The sequence below is a fragment of the Orcinus orca genome, chromosome 11, assembly GCF_937001465.1.
Source record: "Orcinus orca chromosome 11, mOrcOrc1.1, whole genome shotgun sequence".
In the NCBI taxonomy this organism is placed as follows: domain Eukaryota; kingdom Metazoa; phylum Chordata; class Mammalia; order Artiodactyla; family Delphinidae; genus Orcinus; species Orcinus orca.
The window spans coordinates 38473284-38497587 of NC_064569.1; the positions used below are offsets into that span (position 1 = coordinate 38473284).

Consider the following 24304-nt stretch of genomic DNA (forward strand, 5'->3'; position numbering starts at 1 on the left):
ATGTTCAGAACATTTCCAACCTCAAAATCCATCACTCCACCCACAGACCACAAACTACTTACAGTTTCCCGAACCTGCCATGTTATTTCTTCCTTCTGGGCTGTCACACAGGCTGCTCCCACTGCGTGGAGGACTGTTATCCCTGCCAGCCAGCTCTGGAACCATCCGTGGCAGTGTACTCTGGACCACAGGGCTCGCTCCCTCCTCTGAACAGCCAGCACTAACTCTCTCCATCAGTGGCTCCCAAAGGAGGACTGGATGCCGAGCTCACCTCATTAAAATCACTTCTCATTAAAAATATATATATACTCCCAAGATTCAAATTTACTGTCAGGGGTGGAGTCTGGGGGTCTTTTTTTTTTTAAAAAAAAAAAATGAAGCTCCCTAGACTATTCTGAAGCGAGGCAAATGTGGTTTACATTGCTCGCTTGGCAATTAATCATGTCCTGCCTAGGTTTCTTGTGTATGATCCCCTTTATTGTTATTTGATTCTTACCTTCATTCACTCACATTCATCTATTCGACAAATGTTTACTAAAGGGCTACTATGTGCTGTGAACTCTTCTATGTGTTGGTGTGAATGAAAGAGGCACAGTCGCTATTCATGGAGATTACATTCCAGAGAGATGTGATAGCAGAATAATGGCCCCCCGAGATATCAATGTCCTGATCCCCGGAATTTGTGAATACGTTACTTTACATGGCAAAAAGGATTTTGCTGATGTGATTAAGTTAAGCATCTTGAGATGGGGAAATTATTCTGGATTATCCAGGTTCTTAATCATAAGGGTCCTTATAAGGGAAAAGAAGGAGGCAGCAGAGTTGGCAGGAGAAAAGGAGATGATGTAATGACAGAAGCAGAGGTCCGAGGGGTGTGTTTGCTTTGAAGATGAAGGAAGACCTTCAGGAGTCAAGGGATGTGGGCAGCTCTAGAAGCTGGAAAAGGCAAAGCAACAGATTTTCCCCTCGAGCCTCCGAAAGGAAGGCAGCCCTGCCACCCCCTAGACTTTAGCCCTCTGAGTTCCTTTTTTTGGACACCTACGTACAGAACTGTAGGATAATAAATGTGTGTTGTTTGAAGCCCCTAGATCTGTGGTACTCTGTTACAGCAGTGAAAAGCAATAAATACAAGGTATATTGGCTACTTATTTTGCGCCACTATGTGACGGGCCTCCCCAACTAGATTATAAGTGTTTGAGGGCTCCGTGTGTTGTGTTTTTTGATTTTCCCTGCCGGCTCCCAGCGTGGCACTGGGCCCACGGAGGGAGCTCAGTATACACCTGCTATAGATTCCAGCCTCTACCCTAGAATTGTCTGATTCTGATGGGAGTGATGTTTGGTAGATTTGGGCTGGGAGGACGAGGCTTGCGGAGATGAAAGGAGAAGGGAGCTGTCCTTCAGGGTGAGGTGTTTGACGTTAGAAGATGGGGCAGATGTTCCATGAGAAGAATCTTCTGAGAATCGCTTAATCCCTGAGGAGGGAACTGATGGATAGATAGGGGCGGAAGGAATCATACTCACTGTGTACTTTCATCTATCTTAATTTTTATATCTTGATTTTTAACGAGAAATTTACATCTTAAATTTTAAAGGAGAACGTGATAAATTTAAAAGTAATCACGGCAGCTGGCTTGTACACCCGTACATTTCCGGGCCCCGCCAGGGACCAAATATCCTGTAGCTCAGAGGACGAAGCCCGGAACCTGCCTTTTTAGGCGGCATCCCCGAATGATCAGGGGCCCGAGGACTCAAGGCCAAGCCCAGGACGCGCCCTCCACTGTGGTTCCGGGCGCGGGCGGCCTCCGGCCGGGGAGGGCGCTGTGCCGGCGGCGCAGGGGGCGGGCCGGGGGCGGAGCGCGGGCGGCCGGCGGCTACGGCTCGGCCCCCGGCTCCCGGCGCCCGGCTCCTGCTCTGGGCCCTGCACCTGTGACCGCCGGCCACGCTCGCCTTCTGCGCCCGGCGCCCGCAGCCCCATGGCCCCGTCCCGCCTGCAGCTCGGCCTCCGCGCCGCCTACTCCGGCCTCAGCTCCGTGGCCGGCTTCTCCATCTTCCTCGTCTGGACGGTGGTCTACAGACAGCCGGGGACCGCGGCCATGGGGGGGCTCGCAGGTACCGCGGGGCGCGCGGGGGTCGCTGGGTCCCGGCTCCGGCCGCGCGGACGCGGGCGCGCGGCTGCGGGGAGGAGCCGGCGGCTGCTCCGCAGGCTCCTCGCGGGCGGCGCTTCCCGGGGGAGCGGGTGGGGTGTTTACCCAAAACTGGCCGTGGGCAGAGCAGGCCCCGCGCGGGCCCGGGCTCCTGGACATCCTCGGGGGGCCTCAGGAATTCAATGCCCGCCCGAGGCGCCGACGTCCCGTATGTGTCATTTGCACCAGCCCCGGCGCCCCCGGGTTAGCCCGTCCGCCCTCCACCCTGGGCCCAGTGACAGCGTCCTCCCTGCACGCCCGCTGCTCTCGCCACCTCCTTCGCGCAGCCAGGTGTGAAGACCCGGCGGTCTTCACACACACACACACACTTGTGCTGGGGCATCCGCGCCCCTTCCCTGGGGACTGGGTGAGGGCAGAGAAGAAGTAAGTGGAAAGGAGGGCTGGGGGTTCCCGGGGAAGCCCATGTGCCTCCTAACAGGGTGGAGTCCACCGCCAACGGAGTCGCCAGCGGAGTCCTCAGCGGAGCCCCGGAGGACCGCGCTAGGGATCTGATGGAAACGACTTTTTTTCCCACCATGTTGGTGTCTCTTTGCCACTCTTCTGCTGTGGCTCCTGGGCCAAGGGCGGCTCCGACCGCCCTTTCTGTGCCTCAAGGAGGCCAGAGGAGGCTTGTACCGGAGTTGAGAACGTCAGTGCGCTGGGGGAGGTCTGGTGCTTACCGGTGCTCTGTACTCGCTGTGCACCTTTGGGCATGTTGTTAACCTCTCTGTGTTGTAGAATTGGTGTGAAGACGAAGCATATCATTTCTACTTGCTAACTTTTTTTTTTTTTAATGCTTCCTATGTGTCAGACACTGTGTTAAGCAAACTGCTTTCATCATCTCGTTTAATCCTTACGTTAGTCCTAGGAAGTAGGCATTATTATTGGGTCCATTTTACAGGTCAGGCTTAAACTGAGGCTTAGTGTAAGCTATTTATTTATATATATATTTTTTATATATATATTTTTTATATATTTATTTATATATAAGCTATTTTTTATTTATATATAAGCTATTTATATATAAGCTATTTATATATATATTTATATTTTTTATATATTTATTTATATATAAGCTATTTATTTATAAGCTATTTATATAGCTTACCTAGGGTTACACAGCTACATGAAATTATATGTGTGGGGAAAGCACTTTGGGAAAAAATACGTGTAAGGTTCATAGTTCTGCACAGGATGATCTGACTCCATAATTAAACTCCTCTGCCACAGGAGCCCTACATGGACTAACTAAAAATAACGAGGTTTGCTCATGGCCCCAAAGCTCACTGAGTGCCACACCTGGGTCAAGAAGGGACGGGAGGTGGGGCTTCTGCCCTGGAAGAGGGGTGTAGGTAACCACGGCCTAAGCAATGCCAGGCAGAGCACTTGGGTTCTCCGAGGAAGGGCACGTGGTTGCCTGGCTGGGCTGCTCTCATGCCTGCCTAGATGCCCCACCTGTGGTTCCTCCCAGGGGGCCAGCCTGCCCACCTCTGCTCAGTTATCAGCAGACGCCTGACCCCCTTCCCCGCTGCACCCCACCGCCCACCATGTTCCTCATGATTCTCTGGGCTTTGCAGTGTTTTCCTATTTCCTGTCGGCCTGCTGCTTTCCCCTCAGGAAGGCGGTGTGACTCTCCAGGCGAGGCCCAGGGGCTGCCCTGATGAGACTTGAGATGAGGGCGCTGGTGGGCGGTGAGGAGGGAGGGCTGCCCCTGGTATCAGAGCTGGGTGTGTCGGAGTCTGGCCTGGTGGAGTGAGCCCCACCGAGCTGTGTGACCATGGGCACATCGATGCCCCCTGGGCCTCAGTTTCCTCATCCGTAAGGAATGGAAGGAGATTCTGCTGACAGGGGTGTTGTGTGAGACCCCGTTCAGGTCTGGAATGCTACAGCTGTATGTCCTCTCCCCGAATCATCCATCTTTCAGCTGCCCGTCGGGGGGCAGCTCCAGGGAGTCCCAGGGTTTCCCTCTGACCTGAGCCCTGCCCTCTCTTCCTCCCTGCAGATTTCCCTTGGCCTCTGAGGCAGGCCAGCTGTGGAGCCGCCCACAGCAAGAGGTGCTAGGGCAGCGACCAGCTAGAGCAGGGTCCTGGCAGCTCCCCGACAGCCATCGCAGAACCAAAGCCGCCTGGTGACGGTGGTGGTGGTGGCAGTGTGGCAGGTGGGGGAGGGCTGCCAGGGCCACACACCCTCTGCGCCCTGAATGGGTGCTGAGAGGGTCTGCAGCCAGTCAGCCTCTTCCTCTTTTGGGGATGAAGCGTCAGCAGATTGGTGCGTACCCCGCTTCTGACTTGGCATTTTCCAGAAACTGCTGAGTCACCAGAGGGCAGCCCCAGCGTGCTCCTTCCCCTGCGTGCCAGGTGGGGCTGCTGGGGGCTGTTGATTTCCTGGGGACCTGGGAGAAACGTTCGTGGGTAGAGACCCAGTCTCTCCCATCCTGGTGTGCGTCTGGGAAGAACTGGCTTGGAGGAGAGGCGGAAGAAATAGTTTTGCTGTGGGAACGCTTGGGAAAAAGACTTGCTCTAGGTCTAGTAGACCGAGGAAAGAGAATAAGAATAGAAAAGTTGCCCAGGAGTCTAACCAGCTCTGTGTTCTTCCCCATGAGCTGAGAAAGGACAGGGGTGGAGGGGAGGGGTGGAGGCAGAGAGTAGGGCCTGGGTCCAGTGGCCCACTTGTCTGTTTCCCTGTGAGCTCCCCTGGGCTCCTGGCCCCTCACCTCCAACCCAGCCGCTGGGGGTACTTTCACTGACCACCTGTGTGCCTTCCTTGTCCTGGGCCTGTCAGCTCTGAGCCCCGAGCCACCGAGCAGAGCCCTGCTCCTTGAAGCAGGTGGGGTGGAGCGAGGGGTGAGGTCTGGTGTGGACATGCATCCGGGTGGGCCTGGGAAACCGTCCATTCTGCCCTGAGTTATGCAGACCAGGCTTCCTGGAGTCCAGAGTGTCCCAGGGGAGTGAGCAGGGCTGAGGTGTGGGAGGGACCGGCGGGGGGGCGGGGGGGGCTTGTGCTCCTTCACTGACCCACTGGATGGAGTTGGGGGAGATCCCCCTTCTAAGGACAGAGGCGGGAGCCAGGGCTGGTGGGGAGGGGCCTGCTTCCAGATGTGGCCTGTGTTTATCTGGAGGCCAGGGCTGTGTGCAGGGCAAGTGAGAGGTGGGGCAGGATGCGTCTGCTTATTAACAGAGAGCTGGGGCCTGGCACACCCAAAATGGCCATCTTCCTCTTCTGCTCAGCCCTTTTTGGTACATGGATGTGTGTGTGTGGGGGGGTGTCCTGGGGGCACCACTGGAGCGTGGCCAGTGGACTAAGAGAGGGCATCCCACAGGCCCCTATTTCAACACTTCCTAACCTAGAAATTGCTGAGTCACGCGGGAATTGCTCTGACCTTATTTTTCCCCTAAGCTGGCTTCTAGAATCTTTGAGTGGTAAAGCATCTGAGAGCCATCTATCTCAGCCCCTCCGTGGCATAGTGAGCAGATAGAGGGCAAGTGGAGCGGTCGCAAAGGTACCCATCTGACGGTTCCTTGGATGTGCTCAGTGACGATACGCTTCCTTCCGCGGGCCCTTTAAGAAACCAAACAGCTCCCCCAGTGAACACTTAGGACCTGTGTGAGAGGACTGGGAAACACTTCTGGAAAAGGTGGCTATCACACCGTCCATCCGGATCACGGAAGATGTTAAGCTGTAGCCGGGGGATTGTTATTCTGTCCACCTCTGGCCTGCTCCCACTTCCTGCCTAGGCAGGGACAGAGACAAGCTTGTCTTGCCTCACCCTGATCCCAGGGCTGGAGGGACCCATGTTCCAGGCCCCCAACCCCTGAGGAAGGCTGAGGGGGGGCAAGGGCAGAGCTGGGAGAGCGTGGGTCAAACAGCGTGGGAAGGGAAGCGGCAGGTGTTGGCAGAGCTGAGTCCTCACTAGCAGGGAGTCCTGGGTCACCGTTTCCAGGCTGGCGGGACCTTTGGGCTCCCCCACTTGCAGATGTGGAAGCGCCGAGGCTCTGAGAGTCACGAGCAGCACCTCGGTGCCAGGCCCAGGTCTCCTGGTTGGCAGTCTCGTGGTTTTCTGGCCCTTGCCAGGCTGCCTGAATTGTGACAGCTTCTAAGCCGGTAATCAGAGCAGAGATCTGTGATGACATTCCCCCCTGCCTTTTGATTTTCCCCCAACTTAAAAAAACATTATGAAACATTGCAGGCAAGTAAAAAAGGATAGGCAATTTAGTGAACTCCCTCATTCTTACCATTCAGCCTAAAAAATTAAAACGTCATAGATTCAGTCAAAGCACTCTCCCACCCCGATCTCCCTGTCACCTTCTCTTCCTTCTCTCCCTTGCCAGAGCTGACCACTTTCCCCAGCCTTCCCGTGCTCCTCTGCGTGCAGCGTGTGCGGCTCACTTTTTGAAGGGCCTCCTGACTCCTAGGATCCAGCGGTCTACACACAGGTGGACAGCTTGCAGCTGGCTCTGCCTTGTCCCTCATTCGTCCCTTGTCAGGACCCTGCGGCCCTGCCCTGGACCCTTGCCAATGGAACTGCTATTTGCTCCACTCTCTGGGCTGCGGCGGCAGGCACAGCCCGGCACAGAGGGCATTCATTGTATTGTCTGAGCGGCAGCTGGCATCGTAGGGGAACTGCCCAGTCGGGCCCAGAGGGCAGGCCCAGGACCGGCTAGGGGCATCTTTCAGCAAACGACTTAGTAGAATGGAGTCTGGCTAGGGGACTTCCCTGGCGGTCCAGTGGTTAAGACTCTGCACTTCCACTTCAGGGAGCACGGGTTGATCCCTGGTCAGGGAACTTAGACTCCGCATGCCTCGTGGTGTGGCCTAAAAAGGAAATTAATAAAATGGAGTCTGGCCAAGGGCAAGAAGAAGGCCACTTGGGTACTGGGTGGCCCTGGGGGTTTTAACCACTGGGCCTCCCCATCCCATAAAACCAATACATGGAATTTGGGGAGAGCCCCACTGCCAAGAGCTCAGCCACAGGCCTTGCAACGTTACGGTGGTGGCCTCTGAAGGCTGGGAGAGCAGAAGCATCAGGGCGGGAGGAATGCTTCTCACAGCTGTGGCCCCCAGGGTGGGTAGTGGGGAGTCCCCGGAAAGCAGGCTGGGCTGCAGCAGTCCTCGAACTTTCTGACTTTAGGACCCCTTTACACTCTTTAAAAAGTGGTGAGACCCGAAGGAAATTTTGTTTATGTGGGTTATATCTATCGAGATGGACTGTATTAGAAATTAAAACTGAGAACAGTTTTAAGCATTTTAAAGTAATATTAAAAATAACATTGTGGGCTTCCCTGGTGGCGCAGTGGTTGAGAGTCTGCCTGCCGATTCAGGGAACACGGGTTCATGCCCCGGTCCGCGAAGATCCCACATGGCGCAGAGCGGCTGGGCCCGTGAGCCGTGGCTGCTGAGCCTGCGCGTCCGGAGCCTGTGCTCCGCAACGGGAGAGGCCACGACAGTGAGAGGCCCGTGTACCGCAAATAATAATAATAATAATAACATTGTGTTAACATAAGTAACATTTTTTTGTAAGAAGTATTCGGGTTTTCCAAAGCAAAAAAATGAGGGAGAAGAATGACATAGTTTTATATTTTTTGCAGATCTCGTTAATGTGTGGCTTAGTAAAGGCAGCCAGATTCTCCTAGCTGCTTTTGCATTCACATCCTCTTCATATCACAGGCCACGCGGCCTCCAGCAAACTCCACTTTACCGGGAGAGTGAAAAGGCCAACACTACTGTTATTATGCGAAGAGCCTGGCCTGGGGGACCTGCAGGGCTCTGGGGGGTCGGCAGGTGAGGAGAGGGGCGCTGCCTGAGCCGTCTCTCCCGGCAGGTGTGCTAGCGCTGTGGGTCCTGGTGACGCACGTGATGTACATGCAGGATTACTGGAGGACGTGGCTCAAGGGGCTGCGTGGCTTCTTCTTCGTGGGCGTCCTCTTCTCGGCCGTCTCTGTCGCCACTTTCTGCACCTTCCTTGTGCTGGCCGTCACCGGACACCAGAGTAAGGGCCTCCACAAAGGGAGGGCGTGGGAGGGCCGGTGGGTGGAGCACTCAGGAGGCCTGGGATTCCTGTCCTGGGTTCAACACTTACGTCCAAGGTCTTAAGGGACAGACCACTTAACCTCCCTGTGCCCGAGTTTTCTCGTTGTAAAAGTGGGGAGAATGGACGCCCCCCATCCCCGCCCCTGGGTTGGAAGGGATCAATGAAACGCGTGGGAAGTGTGTGCTGCATTCAGCACCCAGGAGTGTGTGGTTAGCCGCCCTTTTTAGCCTCCAGCGGAGGGTATGGGAGCGCCCCCTGGTGGCTGCAGTCTGCAAGTAGCCAGAGGCTCTTCCTGCCCGCTCTGATGCTGAAGCACATTGGAAGGCAGTGGCTTAGGGTCAGTGTCACAGAAGCAGAGCGGATGATACAGCCCTGTGATTAGCCAACCCTCATCCCCACTGCCTCCTGCCTGCAAACTCTGAATGCTCTGAAACCTCTATCACACCTGATCTCTCCATTGGCTCAGTTCAGCCTCTGTTGGAGGTTGTGGGGAAGGATGGCCCGGGGCTTGTGGCATGGTGGCTAGGGTCAAGGGCAAGGTCCTCTCAAGTCACGGTTGGGTTCCTCTCCCCTGCAGGCCTCACAGACCCCAACAGCTACTACCTCTCCTGTGTGTGGAGCTTCATCTCCTTCAAGTGGGCCTTCCTGCTCAGCCTCTATGCCCACCGCTACCGGGCTGACTTTGCCGACATCAGCATCCTCAGCGATTTCTGACCTGAGCGATGAGGTCTCCGCACCCTGGTGGTCCTCAGGACCTGGACTCAGCCTCTGAGACATCAGGCGGGCCTGTACACCCCCTGGGAACCCCAGAACCGGGGCAGAAAGTATACAGCAGGAGGACGGTGGTCTCCCTGGGAGCTGTCCTGTCCCCTTGGGGGGAACCCTGGGTGCCGTGGAAAGGGGTCCTGCCATGTTGCTCATCAGCGTGAATGGAGGGTAGCTTTAGACCTTTTCAAGTGCATCTATTTTCTTAGCACTCAGTGGGCAATCTTTCTAAGTAGGCCAGGGCAACAGGCAAGGGGTAGGGCAGTGGGGCCTTGACCTGTGCCTGGGGGCAGGGGTCCCTGCTGCCCTAGACACTCTCCCTCAGGTGGGACGGGACCCTGGGGAGGTCAGGTCAGGTAAGGGATCTCTAGTAGAGACTTCTCAGCCCCTTATCCCAGCACCCGCATCTTGTTGTCCCCCAAGAGTCAGGTAGCTGAACTCATTGGTCCCAGGGATGGTAACACTTGCTTCTCTTTTCCCAAGGCCTGGGGACCCGAGGGGAGTTCAGTGTCCCTCTTTCCACCCACCCTGTTCCTCGCAGAGGTGGTTCCCATGAGTATGCTAGAGCCGTCCTCCCCTTCACCACACACCCCAGAGCAGGACGCCCCAAATGAGGCCAGACTAAGGGTCTTGGGGAAGGTGCTTCTGCCCCCCGAAGGGCTTTGGGGAAGGGGGCAGCACGGGGTGGGCTAGAAGGAACCCTCAAACCTGTGCCAGGCACCTCCAGCCCAGCATTTCCATTTGGCCTTCTCATGCCTGCCCCTCATGGCACCCAGATTGCCCCTGGCCCCGAGATGCCTCCCCCACTCCTGCCCTTGCCCTTCACCCAGAGCTTTTCTCTTTTAAAATCTCCCTTCTGAAGGACAAAATCTGCTTTACTGCCTATACACTGGCCCAAGGGCTCACCTAACTCGGAAGGGAAGGGCTCCATCCATCTTTTTGTCTTAGGTTGTCATTTCGCACGGTCTACCCCTTTCCCACCTGATGTGTCCTGCCCCTCAGCTCTTTGCCTTATCTGTGTCACTGTCACTTTAGCAGAAATACAGCAGCCATTTGTATCAGCTAGCCTCTGGTGCTTTCTTATGTCGGACTGTGGGAGCAGTGGGTGGGAATGGGGGTCTCCAGCCATCTCATCAAGCCATTTCCTTAGCTCAGAGGGGACCCTCTCCCTCTGGTCCCACTTGGCATGGGGGAACCCACAGTTCAGCTCTCTTCCTCCAGCCCCCTCAGCAAACCCCCCAGCCAGGGCGAGGATGCCCCGGGGCACAGTCTCAGCAACGTCTGTGGGATTGAGTGCCTATCGCCCCAAGAGGCCAGGACAGATGGGAAGGGGATGAACATGCTTCCCCTCGTATTCTCCAGGCTGTGAGGGCTTGGGCCCAGGTCGGAGGTGATGAGGCCGCTCCTTCTGCTGGCTGAAGAAGCCTGGCCGCCTCGGAACCATAAAGACAGGCGCCACTGGATGAGCTCGCCCAGGCCTGCTGTCTCGCCCGTTCTTCCCTTCTAGGCTCAGCAGATGCTGAAGAAGTCATGGTACATTAGAGCAGGAAGGAACCGAACAGTGTCTATTTCGGGAACCTTTAACTGATAAACAGAGGCCCCAGGAGGTGACGTGACTTACCTGAGCTCCCAGCTGGGACTTGAACCCAGGTAGGTCTGATTCAGGACTCTTTAGGGGAGCCTTAGCGAGCCGGGTCTGCAGGCATCCATGTTCCCCACGCCCTTACGGGCCCTCTGTCTACGGACTCAGCCCAGAGCTGCCGCCTCTTCACTACCCAGAGGTGGGGCAGGCGGGGGCAGCCAGGATGTGTTCAGAATGGATTCTTCCCGCAAGGCAGCGGCCACAGAAGGCCAAGGCGCTGGAGGGGGGCTGCCCCACGGCCCAACCTGTCCCTTCTCTTCCACAGTGAATCAGGCACAGGCTGTGCTGTGTAGCTGTAGGCCCGCTGCCCACCCCTCAACCCCCGGAGGCCCTTTCACATGAACCTTTAAAGCAAATAAAACATTTATTGTTCAGATTTTTTTTCCATTTTTTTTTTTCTTTTTTACAAAAACATGCATACATACACAGGGCATGGTGGTCCTCGGGAAGACACACTCATGTGCACACACATACAAACCCTCCTCTTACTGTCTCTCTCTCACACACACACACGCACACGCACATACACACACACACACACACACACACACACACACACACACACACACACACAAATACTTTCCTTCTTGGCCCCAGGCCTGGACCCCTGAAGCCTCGAAGTCTTTGCCAGGGCAGCCTCCCCTCCCCCATGTCTTCCATTCACTCTCCCACCCCCTTTCCCGTCAGCCAAGCTAGTCCTATGTAGGGCAGGAGTCAGCTGGGGTGGGGGAGACCCCAGAAAGAGAAGGCTCACGGAGGGGGGTGGTGACTACTGAGGGGTCCCTGGGGGTCATGCTGTGCTTCTGAGGGGAGGTGAAGGGTTTGGCACCATTGGATCAGGAAGCAAAGAACTCCAGGAGCACCTGTCTGCTGCACCAGAGCCCTGAGATGGCTGACGCAGGTGGCCTCTGGCAGGGGCAGGGACCAGATGGGAGGCCTGCCGATGACTGCTCTCAGAGGGAGGTCTGTCTCACTGCCCAGTGGTGGGGAGGAAGCTTCCAGAGTCATCTGAGGAAGCAGGAGAGGAGGGACTCCCCCTGCACGCAGGGACATGGGACCCCTTTGCCCCTGCTACCCATGCTCCCTCCCCCAGAGCCTAGGAAGGGCCACTCTGGCGGAGGCCGAGTTCACATTTCTGTGTGGAGCCTGGGGCTGTGTGCAAAGTCGGGGGTCTACAGAACCAGGAATAGTGGTTGTGAGCGGGCCCGGCTGTGCCAGTCCTCCTCTGTGCAGGCCTGAGGATCGGGGGCCCAGCTAGGGGCCCAGACCCCAGAGGGGTAGACTGTGCTTCGGGGAGAGCCCTACTGGGGCCCGGCTGGCTACGCAGCCGGCCTCCTGTCAGGGTCTTCTTTGGTCCCTATGCTAGACCCAGGGGCCTTCCCAGGCTCCTTGGGGTGACTGTCAAGAGGCTGTTCTCTGGCCCCGACTACCTGCCCGAAGGATCTCTGAAGACCCCGGGAACGGGTACTGTTGCCAGAGGTTGGAAGAGAACCAGGTCCGAAGGGCAGGGCGGGGCAGGGCGCGGCAGGGGGCAGATCCGTCCTGTAGCCTAAAGATTCATGGGTTCTTCCTCCTCCACCAGCTGCTCTGAGGTCCTGGGGGAGGGAAAGGGGGGGTTGCTGCTGAAGAGCCAGGGGAAAGGCCTGAGCCCAGCTTCCCAGGAAGCCCGAGAAGGCCGTGGTGGCTGGGCTGGAGCCTGGGCTCTGCAGGTTGGGAGGGTCCAAGGGGCTGGAGGGGCTGTGAGCCAGGGGTCTGGCATTACCGCTCTTCAGTCAGGATGCCCACGGAGAGGGATGCCAGTGCAGTTACTGCCTCCACTTCTGCATCGGCCCCTGGCACCCTGGGCACCCAGGAGTCTGGACAGGAGGCCAGGCGCTGCATGCAGCCCCAGTATTCACCTGGGTAAGAAGCCGAGTCAGAAAGGGCTGGGGGCACAAGGCCCTCCACCTGCCCACCACGCATCCTAGACTGGTCCTGAGGCTGCACATCTCAGGCCCAGGAGTAGCGGACGCGTCCTCGGTGTGGGGTCAGCTCTCACCTGCCTCCACCCTCAGTGCAACACCCTCCCTGACTCGGCCCCCGAAGCCCTGACAGGGTGAGCAGTGCAGATTCAGCGTGGCGGCGGGGGGCCCCCGCAGAGGTCCAAGCCAGTCCCACACGCCTCTGGCTGAAAGGCCACCGCTAACCCATTCCCATGGGTGTGGGGTTCCTAAGTGCCCCATTAGGGCCTCCCTTCCCCTAGATGGGGTCTGTGTCATGGTGACCTCACGGAGCCCTGAGCCCCGGCCTGCTGGAGCCCAGGGTCCCCCTCACATGTAGCCCCTGGCAACGCTCAGCGCAGCACAGGCACGGGAGGCCAGAGGACACAGTGCCGGGAGAGGTGACCAACACCGTGGCCACTCTGTCTGGCTGTTGGCACGCCACTTACCACCCTGGACTCCCACTGCCCCATCTAGACCATGGGCACGACCGTCCTGCCTGCTGTGGCGAGAAATAATGTCCACGGAACACGCCCGGCCCGGAGCCTGGCCCAGTGGGAGGGCTCCACACCGAGTACCTGCAGCAGCTGCACTGTCATGTACAACAGCCCTACTGAGCCCGGACGTGGGAAATCTATTTTGTTCATTTTTGTATCCCTGGCATAGATCACGGGTCTTTACATAAAGGGCTCCACAGATGCTGAGCTGAAGCTGAAAATTTAAAGTGCTTTCCAGATGTGGGGTTGATCTAAGACTCAGCCCCGAAAGCACCCAGAGCTCCTGCGGCCAGGTTTGAGGGTTAGGGTGGGAACCAGCACTTCCACAAACAGGGCCCGAGTGTTGCTGTGGGCAGGGCCCTGGCCTAGGGCAGCAGCTGGGGATGGGAGGCCAGTCCTGCCTGGTCCCCACTGGGTCCGTCTGGAGGGCTCCGAGGGTATCCACTCATGGTGGGGGGGGGTGGCTGCTTCCCATTATCGTGGGGTACTTTATAGGAAGCCTACTCCAGAGCAGCAGCACCCCTGGCCTGGCTGGTGCTGGAAGACCTGGGGCCCTGGTCACTGGGGGCAGCGGAGCCCCAGGTTTCCTCCCGAGTCTGGGGTCAGCAGTGTCCTCTGTCCATACTCACTGTGCACCCGGATCACAGCTTCCAGAGAGCGGATGGCATTGAGGTTGGGTTTCTGTTTCCAGCCTTCTTCTGAGAGGGGATCCACCTACAGAAGCAAAGAGTACATCAGTCACCCACCTCTCAGGGACCCCCAGGCCCAGCTCTCTCCCACCCCCGGGCCCCCGCTTTCCAAGCGCAAATAGGCACGTGCTCCCGGCTCTACCTAGGGCAGGGGACGCTGGCCCTACGCCTGACCTGGGGAAGAGGCATCCACGCCGCTCCCCTCATCCCAGGCCTGGCCACCCCCACCCCGCCCATCTGCATGCCCTCAGGGAGGCGCCCTGTCTACCTGCTCCCTGGGGCACTCCTGGGAGAGCCGGACACCCTGCCCCACCGATGCACGGATCAGGGGCAGGCTCCTCACCTTGTTGCCTAGAAGAGCAGCCACACAGGCCTCAGAGGCGTCACAGATGGCTGTGAGATCGTGGCCACCCTCCAAGGCCAGCACCACCGCGCCTCCCGCCAGGCTCATCAGCTGCTGCGTCATGTACCCAAAACCTAGACGGTTGCGCGAGGAGGGTTAGGGGGGCAGCGGTGGAGGAGAGGGGGGCCCTCTCTACCTCTGGTAACTCCCTGCTTGACTCCTCCCTTAGAAAGAGTGACTCATGCACAAATCTCTACCTTCCCAAGTGCTTTCACACGGAATCCCCTGTAAATCCCATTAGTATGCCTCACTGAAGGCTCAGCGAGGTTAAGGGCAGCTAGTAAGTGGCAGGGCTAGGACCGGAACCCAGGGCATGGACTCCAGCCCATGTCTTTTTCGCTAAGACACACCATATTCCTCTCTGTCCTCCAGGCCCCATGGCCCAGGGGGCTGAGTGGGCTCCCTCTGTTCTGAGAACACTGCTCCTCCCCACTGCCCCCCCAGGAGAAGCTGCCAGCCGCCTGGGAAGGACACAGCTGGGGTGGGAGGAGTCCTGTGACTGAGCTTCCAGGTCTACGGGACTTAAGCCCCCTGGGTGTGACTTAGGCCGCCCACAGTGAACTGACCTGGTCTGTGCTGGGGCCCAGGGCCAGCCACTGCCACCTCCCCCTAGCCTTGGGCTGTGCCGCCCCTCCCGGCCTAGCCTTCACTCCCTACACCTGCCCCCTGGGTTGGGCCCTCCTTACATTTGGCGGAAACGTGGTAGCCGCCCAGTGGGGGTGGGTGACCCTCGGCAGCATCAAACCCAGCTGACACCAGGACCAGGTCCGGAGAGAACTCCCGGGCGATGGGCATCACGACTATCCTGTGTGGGCAGAAGGCGGGCTCACCACGCTGTGCAGGGCTGCCAGGGGCAGAGGCCAAGGGCCCCGCCAGCCCTCTCCCACCAACTCTACTGGGGGCACCCTGCTCTTAGGACTGCTAGACACCCACTCTCCCAGCAGGATGAGCAGATGCCTCTGACTTCCTTGACCTTGGCTGGCCACCCGTGTCCCTGGTACAGCCTAAGGACTCAGCCACCCAGGGCGCTTCACTGGCGAGAGGCAGGAAGGCACCCGAGGGAATGAAAGAGGAGTGGGCGTGTGGGTGTGTCTGTGTGTGTTTCGGGGGGTGCGGTGGGCAGGGCCTCGGGAAGGGGCAGGTCACTAAGCCTCAGGGAAACACTGGAAATACTCAGCACTTAGCTGCCACCCACTTAGGACTGAGTTGGCCACACCTCACCACTCGTCACCTGAGAGCTGACCAGGGCGACGGACTCCCTCTGAGGTCCTGGGCCACCAGATCCATTCTCGTCCTCTGCCCCCGCTGGCCCCTCACAGCTGCCTCCCTCCATCCCTCACCCAACTCGGGGGTCTATTTTGGTGTCCTTCAAGGCCCCGGGCTCTGGGCACACAGATGCCAGGAACCCCAGCCCAGGGCTCCCACAGAATTAGCTCTCATCGAGAACACTCTAGAAAAGTATATGGAGACCTACTTCCAGGGTTCTCTTTCTCCAAATGGACTATAGGAACCCTCAGAGTGAAAGATATAAGGGACCCTGAGCAAAGTCCCTCTTCTAGAATGGCCTTTCTTAAGCAACTCCCCCAATACGGACATCACCTGCTTGCTCGCCCTCTTTCTCCACAATTTAAGTTTCTCAGTTCCTGTGCAGAGCTGCTCACTCCACCCTGCCCATCTCCCCGCACTCAGGTCAACACTGGCTCTTGGTAACGTGTGACATTATAAACTTTATAATATAAAGCACCCTTTGACCTTTCATTCTGTGTTTCCTGTCTTCCCACAGGGACTGGAGGCCCCTAGAGGCCAGTGTAACAGTGCCTTTCCCTTTGCTTGTCTCAGTCCATAGGCCCACTCCGGGGCTGACTTACAATGAATGTCTAGTAATTGGATGAGGACAGGCTGACCAGCCACCTGATCGCCTCCACCCTGGTGCTGTTGGAAAAGGGGACAAGAGGGTGGCCTTGCTGGGTCCCCAGAGCACTTACCTGAAGGCGGCCAGGTACTCAGGATCCCCCACTGGGGGGTCCAGACCTCCAGCCCAGGCCACATTGACATTGAAGCCCTCACCGCTGCCAGCTCCCACCTGGAAAACAGGAGGCAAGAGAGATGTGAGGAGAGCAGAGTCCCAAGAGAGCGATCCCAGGATGTCAGAGCTGCAAGACCAGCTCATCCAACCTCTTCACTTCCAGATGGAGAAACTGAGGCTCAGAGCGGCTAAACAGTCTGCCCAGATCACACAGCTAGCTGTGACAGGGGCCGAGTAAGGGCCACAAGGGAGAGTCAGTGGGGCTGGAAGGTGTGGTTACCTCATCCACAGCCCCACTGCCTGGGAAGAAGTTGCCATCGTCGTGGCGATGAAGGGAGATGTAGAGCACGCTGGGGTCCTGGTAGAAGGTCTGCTGTGTGCCGTTGCCATGGTGAACGTCCTGTGCAGGGAGATGGGCAGTGGATTAGGGCAGGTCTGAAAGCAGAGACATGGAGACTGGGGCAGGTTGGAAAGGTTTCAAGGTCGGTGACCATTCTGAGGGTCAGGAGTCTAGACTGGGGGTGAGAACATGGGGGCTCCTAGAGCTAAACTGTTGCGTGACCCACGGGCACTCTCTGAGCCTCAGTCTCCCCCTGTATGTATAGATGTGTACATAGCACGCTAGGTGGGGGTAGCAATAACACGAAGCCCTGAAGGGGAGGAAAGAGTGCGTGCCAGGGGAGGATTAGTGCCAGGAGAGGGAAGAGTCCAGGGTCACACATGTCAGGAACTCTCGCTACTGTGTCTTGCCCAAGGTCATGGAGTGATGCAAGTGATGGAAACCATGCTCCGCTGCAGAGGGGCCGGACCATGAGGCCCAGCGCCGCCCCTCCAGGGAGAGCCATGGTAACTCACAGGACCGTGCGTGGGTGCAAGTGTGGAAAGTTCCTCCACTCTCCTCCATTCTGTGTAGGAATGTCCCATAAGCAGATGTCAATGCAAAGTAGAGCACAAGGCCGTGCTCCAGAGCTAACAGGCCTCGGTTCAAATCACAGTCTCAGGACTGACGAGGTGTAGGGCTGTGTGCAAGTCACCTAACCTCTCTGTGCTCACTTTCCTCATCTGTAAACCAGGTCAGAGTCAGGGTTAAATATATGAGGCGTGAAACCATCAGTGTCTGGATGCGATTAGTGGTATGTTGATGTTATGTGTTATTACTGGTACTGTCACTACCTGCAGGAAAAAGGCAGAAATGATCAGATCTGCAGAAAGAAGCCAACAGAGGCCAGAAGACGGCATTCCAATGGCCCCTCCCCTGTGGGAGCTGAGGCCTTTCCATATACCATCTCCTCTGGGCCTCCCAACAGCCCCGTGATGGGGGCATTATCCTCACCGCATTTCCCCCGTTTTACACAGTGGGGGAACCGAGGCTTGGGGAGGCTAATGCGGAACTAGGCAGGACGTTAAGCCATGTCTCCTAACGCCAGGCTCAGGGCTCTTTCCACAGGCCTCTCAGACCTGACGGGGCCAGGACCCGGGACCCACCCAGTCCACGATGAGGATCTTGCTGGCCTTGCCCTGTTGTTGCAGCTGCCGGCAGGCGATGGCCACTGAGTTGAAGAAGCAGAAGCCCCTGGAAGGAAACGAGAGGTCGTGCCAGCCCATTCCCTCCCCGTGCTGCACCCCCTCCACCTGCCTCTGGGCCGGCCCAGCCCCAGAAGGCTCAGAGGAAGGAGGGGGAACATCCCAACAGGAGGGCCTTGAGGGCCTGCCCCCTACCTCAGCCCACCCAGGCCTCCCCCAGGCCTTACATGGCTGTGGAATGGTCTGCATGGTGTCCTGGGGGCCGAACCACAGCAAAACCGTTCTGGAAACAGAAAGAATGCTCGTCAACCGAAGAGCCAGACCTCTGACCCACACCTCCATGAACCTGCCCCCGCCCACCCCATCCCCAGGCTCCTCCCCCGAGAAGGGACCCCAGCGCAACAGCTGCCAGTGTGACTGACCATGACCAGGCTGGGTATCAAGGGCCCTGTGCTGACCCCCGGGCCGTGAACACAGAACCTCCCACCCCGGTGGCTCCTGGCTGTTACCACTTTGGAATCACAACAGCTGTTATTTGTTGGGCAAAATCTATGTGCCTGGCACTGTGCTAAGCACTGGGTAAATGCTGGATTTCATCCTCACAGCTCCCTGAGGTAAACGTTATCTAATCTTCGTAAGATAAACGCTGTTATTATATCTGGTTTACAGACAGCAGACACCTGGAGCTTCCGCGGGTTTAACAACACGTGCAAAGTTGCCTGGTTGCAGATGGTGGAGCCAGGACTTGGGCTGTGAGCTCCTAAACAGCAGGCGGGGGGAGGGGGGGGGCTCGGCACAAGCCCCCGTAAGGTGCCCAGCCCGGAGCAAATGAGCAAATGAGCGCCAACCCGGTCTGTAAAACCTCAGCATCACCAACAGGCGCTCTGCCAACGCACGGGGCTCCCGAGAGGCCCTGCAACTTGCCCACGGTCCACAGCGGGTCTGTGTTAACCGATCCTGGATGATCGTGACCCTGTCTCTCTTAGAGACCACAGGCCCAGGGGCACAGTGGCTTGCTTCCCCACCAGGTAACAGGAGCCTAGGGTTCAGATCTCATCTTGGTCCCCAGAGCTCTCAATTTCCCTTTCGAAACCCTGTGGTGATATCCAAGAGGAATGTGATGCTGGGTGTCGGGTCTGGCCTTCCCCGCTACCCCATCCTCTGCCTCCCTCCTCCGTGGCTTGCCCACCCTCCACTCGAACCTCCTACCTTTAGCTCTCGGGAAGCCACTTTGAAGGCGAGGTCAGTGACGCTGCCGGCAGCCCAGCGGGCCGCGTTGGAGGAGTGCAGCTCGTTCCAGATGGTGTCGGTATCCACCTGCGGGGGCCAGAGTCAGGGCCCGCATCATCCCAGGCCTCCCACGGCAGCCAGGGCCCGGGGGGCGGTGCCCACCCCACGGCCAGGACCCCAGAGGCAGGGAGCTGGGCAGACGGCGCTGCCGCCCCACTGCCCCGCCGCCCAGAAAAGCAAGGCCTCCCGTGTCCCCCAGTCCCGGCACGACTTCTCCTTCCCAACTTCAGTCCATATCACCAGCCCGCAACTGGCCAGCACTCTGCCGGCAGCATCGCGCCTGCCCCCCGGTCAGAGGAGGGGGCATGGCGTTACCTGGGCGGGACTTGGGGTTTGGGCCTGGAGGGGGTTTTAAGCCCCAGCTGACTCTGCTCAGGCCCTCGGGACCGTCGGAGCTCGAGGGGCCGTCTGCACCACTGTCTTCCACTCGGGGCCCCTAGCCCAGGCTGGGAGGCCCCCCAAACCCAGTCCCTGGGCCTCAAGGCTAGGGAGGGGCCGGGGGGCGTGATGGGGAGATGGGGAGGGCGAGGCGGACCGAGAGAGGCGAGGAAGGCAGAGAGAGTCGCAAGAGGCTGGAGAAAGAGAGAGAGACAGAGACAGAGAGGGAGCGGAGGGAGGAGAAAACAGAAGCAACAACAGTTGGAAAAATCAGAAAGTGGCAAGAAATGGGAAGTTGTGAACAGGGCGCTGACCGGCTCCCACGCAGCCCCCCAGCGACAGCTCCCATTTCCCTCCAGGACCGGGCCTCCGTCCCCTGCCTCCACACGCCCGGTTTGGTTTGCGCAGGGACCTTTTGAGGGGAGGAGAGCACTGCCAGCAGGCAGAAGTCCCCCGGCGGGGTGAGAGGGAGCCCGGAAAGCTAGGGCGTGGGAGGGACAGGCCTGGGTCGCCAAGGACACCAGAGGCATCCCTGCAGCCCCAGGCCGGGCAGCCCACTCCAGGGACGCAAAGCAGCCTGGAGGCCAGCGTGCTCACGACGGGAGACGAGCCCCAGCCCCGGGCCCGGCCCTGCTCTTCGGGCCTCCTCAACAGCCACCAAATGCCTTGCAAGTGTGAGGGATGGGACTCCACACTCAGGAAGACATGCCCGCCACAGGGAGCTTCCAGCCGGCACAGGGGCACTATGGGAGAGCCCCTGGCCCACGGGGCCCAGCACAACCACAAGAACAAGCAGGCAGGGGCTGGGCCTGGGAGAACGGAAGGGAGGAGGTCTGAGAGCCCGTGGCCACGCGCGCTCGAGACCTCGGAACACTTACCCCAACGCCACCGCAGGGCAGCATCACGAACATCCGCTGTGCCAGGAGCCCTGTGGGGAGAGGTCCAGGTGTGTGAGCCGCATCTGCTCTGCCTCCGGCCGGGAGCGGGGAAGCGGAGAAGAGGGCCAGGCGGGGTGGGCAGGGAGGGGTGGAGGTGGGCAGCAGAGGGACTAAAGCACAGGGGATGCTCAGGCTGGGTGAGCCAGGGGAGGTCTGGGGGCCCCAGGCGCCATCGGTCCCCTACCTGCCAGCTTCCCATTGTCCAGTTTGAGGCGGCTGAGCGGGTTGGTGCCGTAGAGGAGCACGTGCCTCTCCGAGTGCACTGACTGCAGCTCCTCCAGGGAGGCCTTCCGGCCCCGTAGAGACTGAGGAAGGACCCACAGAGCTCCTGAGCCCCTGCTCGGCCCCTCCCCTGCCACTCCCACCACCCCGCCGCCCCTCATCTCACTCTGGCTCCAGGGCCTCCCAGCCCCTTCCCTTCTGTGACCCTCAGCTCCTCCGACCCCACAGCCCCCACGCCGCCTCCTCACCTCGCACTGGCTCCGGAGCCCCCGCTCCAGCAGCCGGGACCAGATGCTCTGGATGCGGCCTGCGTGCTCCGGGTGCCGGCTGTTGTCTCCGCAGGAGCACTGGTGCTTCAGCATTACTGAGTCATAGACCAGCCCTGCGGGGAGCAGGGGTCAGGGCCAGGGCCCCGGGGAGTCCCCACCCCCAGCCCCACCATGGAGCCAGGCCGGGCACGCCCTCCACACCCCCGCACAGCCCCACATGCCCCATCCTGCCCCTCGGAGCCCGTACGCACACCCCCAGCTGCTTACCCAGGCAGCCTTGGGCACCTCACCCACACATCAGGCAGCCCCGGCCAGCACAGCCGCCACCCAGCCGCTGCCTTCCCGACTCACTGACCCCCCCACGTGGCCCAGGGACAATGACCATGACCTCAAGAGCTCAGAGCCTAACACAGGGAGGCCTGATGCCAGGGGCTCGCACTGCATGTCAGGACCCAAATAGGCACCCCCGAACTGGGAGCTGGGAGTCCACAGTGAGCCACGTGACAGGACAGATGCAGTTTTGGGGCAGTGACTGTTTCAGCCTGACCAGCAGGACGCCCAGAGGAGGGCCCTACACGCTGCCAGTGGGAGGGTCACTTTCAGAACATCTCAGGACATTAGGCTCTTCAGAACGCTCACAGCATTTGACCCGGGGATGCCACTCCTTGACAGTGACCCTCGGGAAACAATCCCAGGGATAAGAGGAGATTTATAGAAATTTACAAGGAAATTCAAACGAGCAAAAATGAGTAACCACCTAACTGCTCAACCCATAGGAAATCTTTCAACAAAAATACTGTGATGACATACTACAAGATCTCATTTTCAGAGTTTAATTATATCACAAGGTGTTCATGATGTGCAAAGTGAAGGAAGCAGGATACAAAATGTAGCCACAAAATGGACCATATGTGAGATTTATAGATGCGGCTAAAACAAAGACCGGCTTGAAATACGGCAGCATTTACAAGGGGCTGCCTCTGGGTGGCGGGATACTGGCTGGTGATTTTTGTTCCATTCTTAGGCTTTTCTGTATTCTTCAAAATTTCTAAAATGCTCTTGAGTTATTTTCACAAGCAGAGCAACAATAATAAATATCATTTTTGAAGGCCCGGACTAGTCGTCAGGAGACCTGAATTCTTAGCTTGGCCTGACTGCCAGCTTGCTGTCCCCTTCGATTTCCTGAGCCTGGGTCTCCTCAGTTGTAAAATGAGAACAACCAGTTGCTCCACGGGACGCTGGGGGGATCTCATAAGACTAAGAAAGTGTTCTGTGGCCTCGAGAAATGTCCTGAGTGAACCATGACACAGACATGGTCCTCTGCCCCGAGGCTCCGTGTGCACCCACACTTCCTCCTGCCCTCCAATCCGGGCCTTACCTGTGGTGAAGGGCAGGGTCCGGGCAGGGGTCTCTGAGCTGGGCAGGACACGGGCCTGGCTGGTGGGCTCTGGGGTTGGCAGGGAGGCAGGCGCGGCTGGGGAAGACTGAGCCCTGGACAGAGGCCGGTGACCGCCCTGGGCCAGGGGAGGCAGCACGGAGTCCCCAGTGGCTCCCCGGGGGAGCCGCCCAGCCAGTCGCTGCTGCTCCCAGAGGTACACCTGAGGGACACAGGGGTCTCAGTCTCCAGGTTCTCAGTACCCTGCTCCATCCACCTCTGCCCACAGCCTTGGATACCTCCAGGCAGGCCCCTTTTCTGCAGAAGCCTCTGGCCCTGCCTCCCAGCTGGGCTCTGGCCTTTGAGTCGCTGAGTTCCCTGCCCCCACCAACCCCCCGAAAGGTCTGCACCCCAGACTGACCACCCTATTCCACCAGAGCTCCCTGGGCCCTCGAGACTCCAAGGTGAGAACCTGGGTGAGGGGCCTCAGGCTGGCTCTGACCAGGATCTCCTTGTCTCCAAGGACTGCCAACCACCCAAGGACACAGGGACCTGAGTGAGCCTACACATGTGTGGCCTGCTACCACGTGTTACGGGCTGAGTTGTGTCCCCTCCCACCTCACATTTAGGATGGAAATCCTAACCCCCAGTCCCTCAGAATGCGACCTGATTTGGAGACAGGGTCTTTACAGAGGTACTCAAGTTAAAAATGAGATCATTAGGGTCAGCTCCAACATGACTCTGGTCCTTACGAAAAGGGGAAATTGGGACACACACGTGGACAAGAAGAAAGACGATGTGCAGACCCAGGGAGAAGGTGGCCGTCTACAAGCCAAGGAGAGAGGCCTGGGACGGCTCCTTCCCTCACAGCCCTCAGAGGGCACAACCCTGCCAACACCTTGATTTCAGACCTCTAGCCTCCAGAACTGTGGGAAAATAAGGCCTGTTGTTTAAGCCACCCAGTTTGCAGCACTTGTTACAACAGCTCCAGCAAACCAATACCCCACGGCTTGACTTGCACAGCTGAAGGGCTGAGCCCATCTCTGCCACACCTCCTGCCCTAGCACCTTCCTGGAAACAGTACAAGCGCTCACAGGGGAGAAGTCCTAGGGCAGGAATGTGTGGGGCTCTGTGAAAGGCCAGTCTCGCTGCTGGACGAGGGACACGGCTTCACCCTGAGATGGGAAGGTTGCTGGAGGGTGCGGCACGTGTATGTGTGCGTGTGTCTGTCTGTCTGTCTGTAACTTGCTGTGGATTTGGCAGAGGAACTGTGGGTCCCAGAGCTGTCCCCTGTGCTGATATCCCATCTCCCTCCCTTCCATCTTTACCAGGCCCCAGAGCCTCCTGACTCTGCCTTCCACCGAGGGGCACCTGGGCACTACCATACCTGCTGGTGCTGCTGGAGAGGAACAGGGCCTCGGGCCTCATGCTGCCCATGGCTGGACTCCCTGTGCTCCAGGCCGTCATCCCCCAGCGGCCCCACGCCCCCGCCATCTGTCTCGAGGTCCTCAGCCGAGGGTATCTGCTGCAGTCGGGGCTTCTCACTCGGCTTGGCTGGCCTCTGGGGAGGGGAGATGCTAGCTGAGAGACACGCTGGGCCCCCAGGAGCCACACGTCCTCCCTCCGACCCTCCAGATCTCTGCCCCTCCTACGTCTCCCTTCTTTCAGCCCCCAGGGTCCCAGTTTAGCAACCCCTCGCCACCTCCCCTACCCAGTTCCACTCACCTTCATCAGCTGGACATGAGGTTTGAGCCGCTCCAGGCGGGGCTGCAGGGGACCCAGCAGTGGGGGGGCAGTGGCGCTTGGGGGCAGGGGCTCTGAGCGGGTCCGGCTCAGCGGCCGGTGGAGGCCTGACCCGGAGGGCCGCTCGGTGGTCAGTAAGGACTGGGCAAAGTGGAAGGGCAGGGGCCCAAGCCCGGGCACTGGAAAGAACGGGGTGGGGGGCATAAGGAGGGAACCACAGGGAGGAGCAGAAGGAAGCAAGGGTGGGGTGGGGAGGGGGGAGGGGGCGAGCCAGGAGGAAGGGACCCTGCCCACGCTTGGCCTTCAGCAGGGTGCAGGGATCCAGCCCCTCTCCTGTAGAAGCTGGGACTCAC

At 58.6% G+C, this 24304-nt stretch overlaps 2 protein-coding genes across 11 annotated transcripts in view; one reads left to right on the top strand and one right to left on the bottom strand.

The window, feature by feature from the left end:
* Positions 1–1842: 1842 nt before the first annotated feature.
* On the top strand, positions 1843–10037 carry SLC48A1 (solute carrier family 48 member 1). The gene is made up of 3 exons (XM_004274414.4): positions 1843–2109; positions 8002–8169; positions 8789–10037. Exons 1-3 carry the CDS (start codon positions 1974–1976, stop codon positions 8923–8925), a joined length of 441 nt encoding a protein of 146 aa, XP_004274462.1. The 5' UTR covers positions 1843–1973; the 3' UTR covers positions 8926–10037.
* Positions 10038–10963: 926 nt separating this feature from the next.
* HDAC7 (histone deacetylase 7) overlaps positions 10964–24304 on the bottom strand; it is a 35793-nt gene continuing 22452 nt past the window's right edge. For all 10 annotated transcript variants that reach the window (XM_049694034.1, XM_012534678.3, XM_049694036.1 and 7 more), the window contains 16 exons: positions 23934–24130; positions 23596–23769; positions 22212–22431; positions 20813–20946; positions 20527–20647; positions 20283–20332; positions 18946–19053; positions 17964–18019; positions 17698–17785; positions 16493–16612; positions 16172–16269; positions 14873–14991; positions 14127–14260; positions 13724–13808; positions 12381–12516; positions 10964–12213 (listed from right to left, as the gene is read on the bottom strand). In XM_049694034.1, coding sequence (XP_049549991.1) covers positions 12168–12213; positions 12381–12516; positions 13724–13808; positions 14127–14260; positions 14873–14991; positions 16172–16269; positions 16493–16612; positions 17698–17785; positions 17964–18019; positions 18946–19053; positions 20283–20332; positions 20527–20647; positions 20813–20946; positions 22212–22431; positions 23596–23769; positions 23934–24130 — 1886 coding nt within the window. In that variant the 3' untranslated portion in view covers positions 10964–12167. The remainder of the gene's footprint in view (positions 12214–12380; positions 12517–13723; positions 13809–14126; positions 14261–14872; positions 14992–16171; positions 16270–16492; positions 16613–17697; positions 17786–17963; positions 18020–18945; positions 19054–20282; positions 20333–20526; positions 20648–20812; positions 20947–22211; positions 22432–23595; positions 23770–23933; positions 24131–24304) is intronic.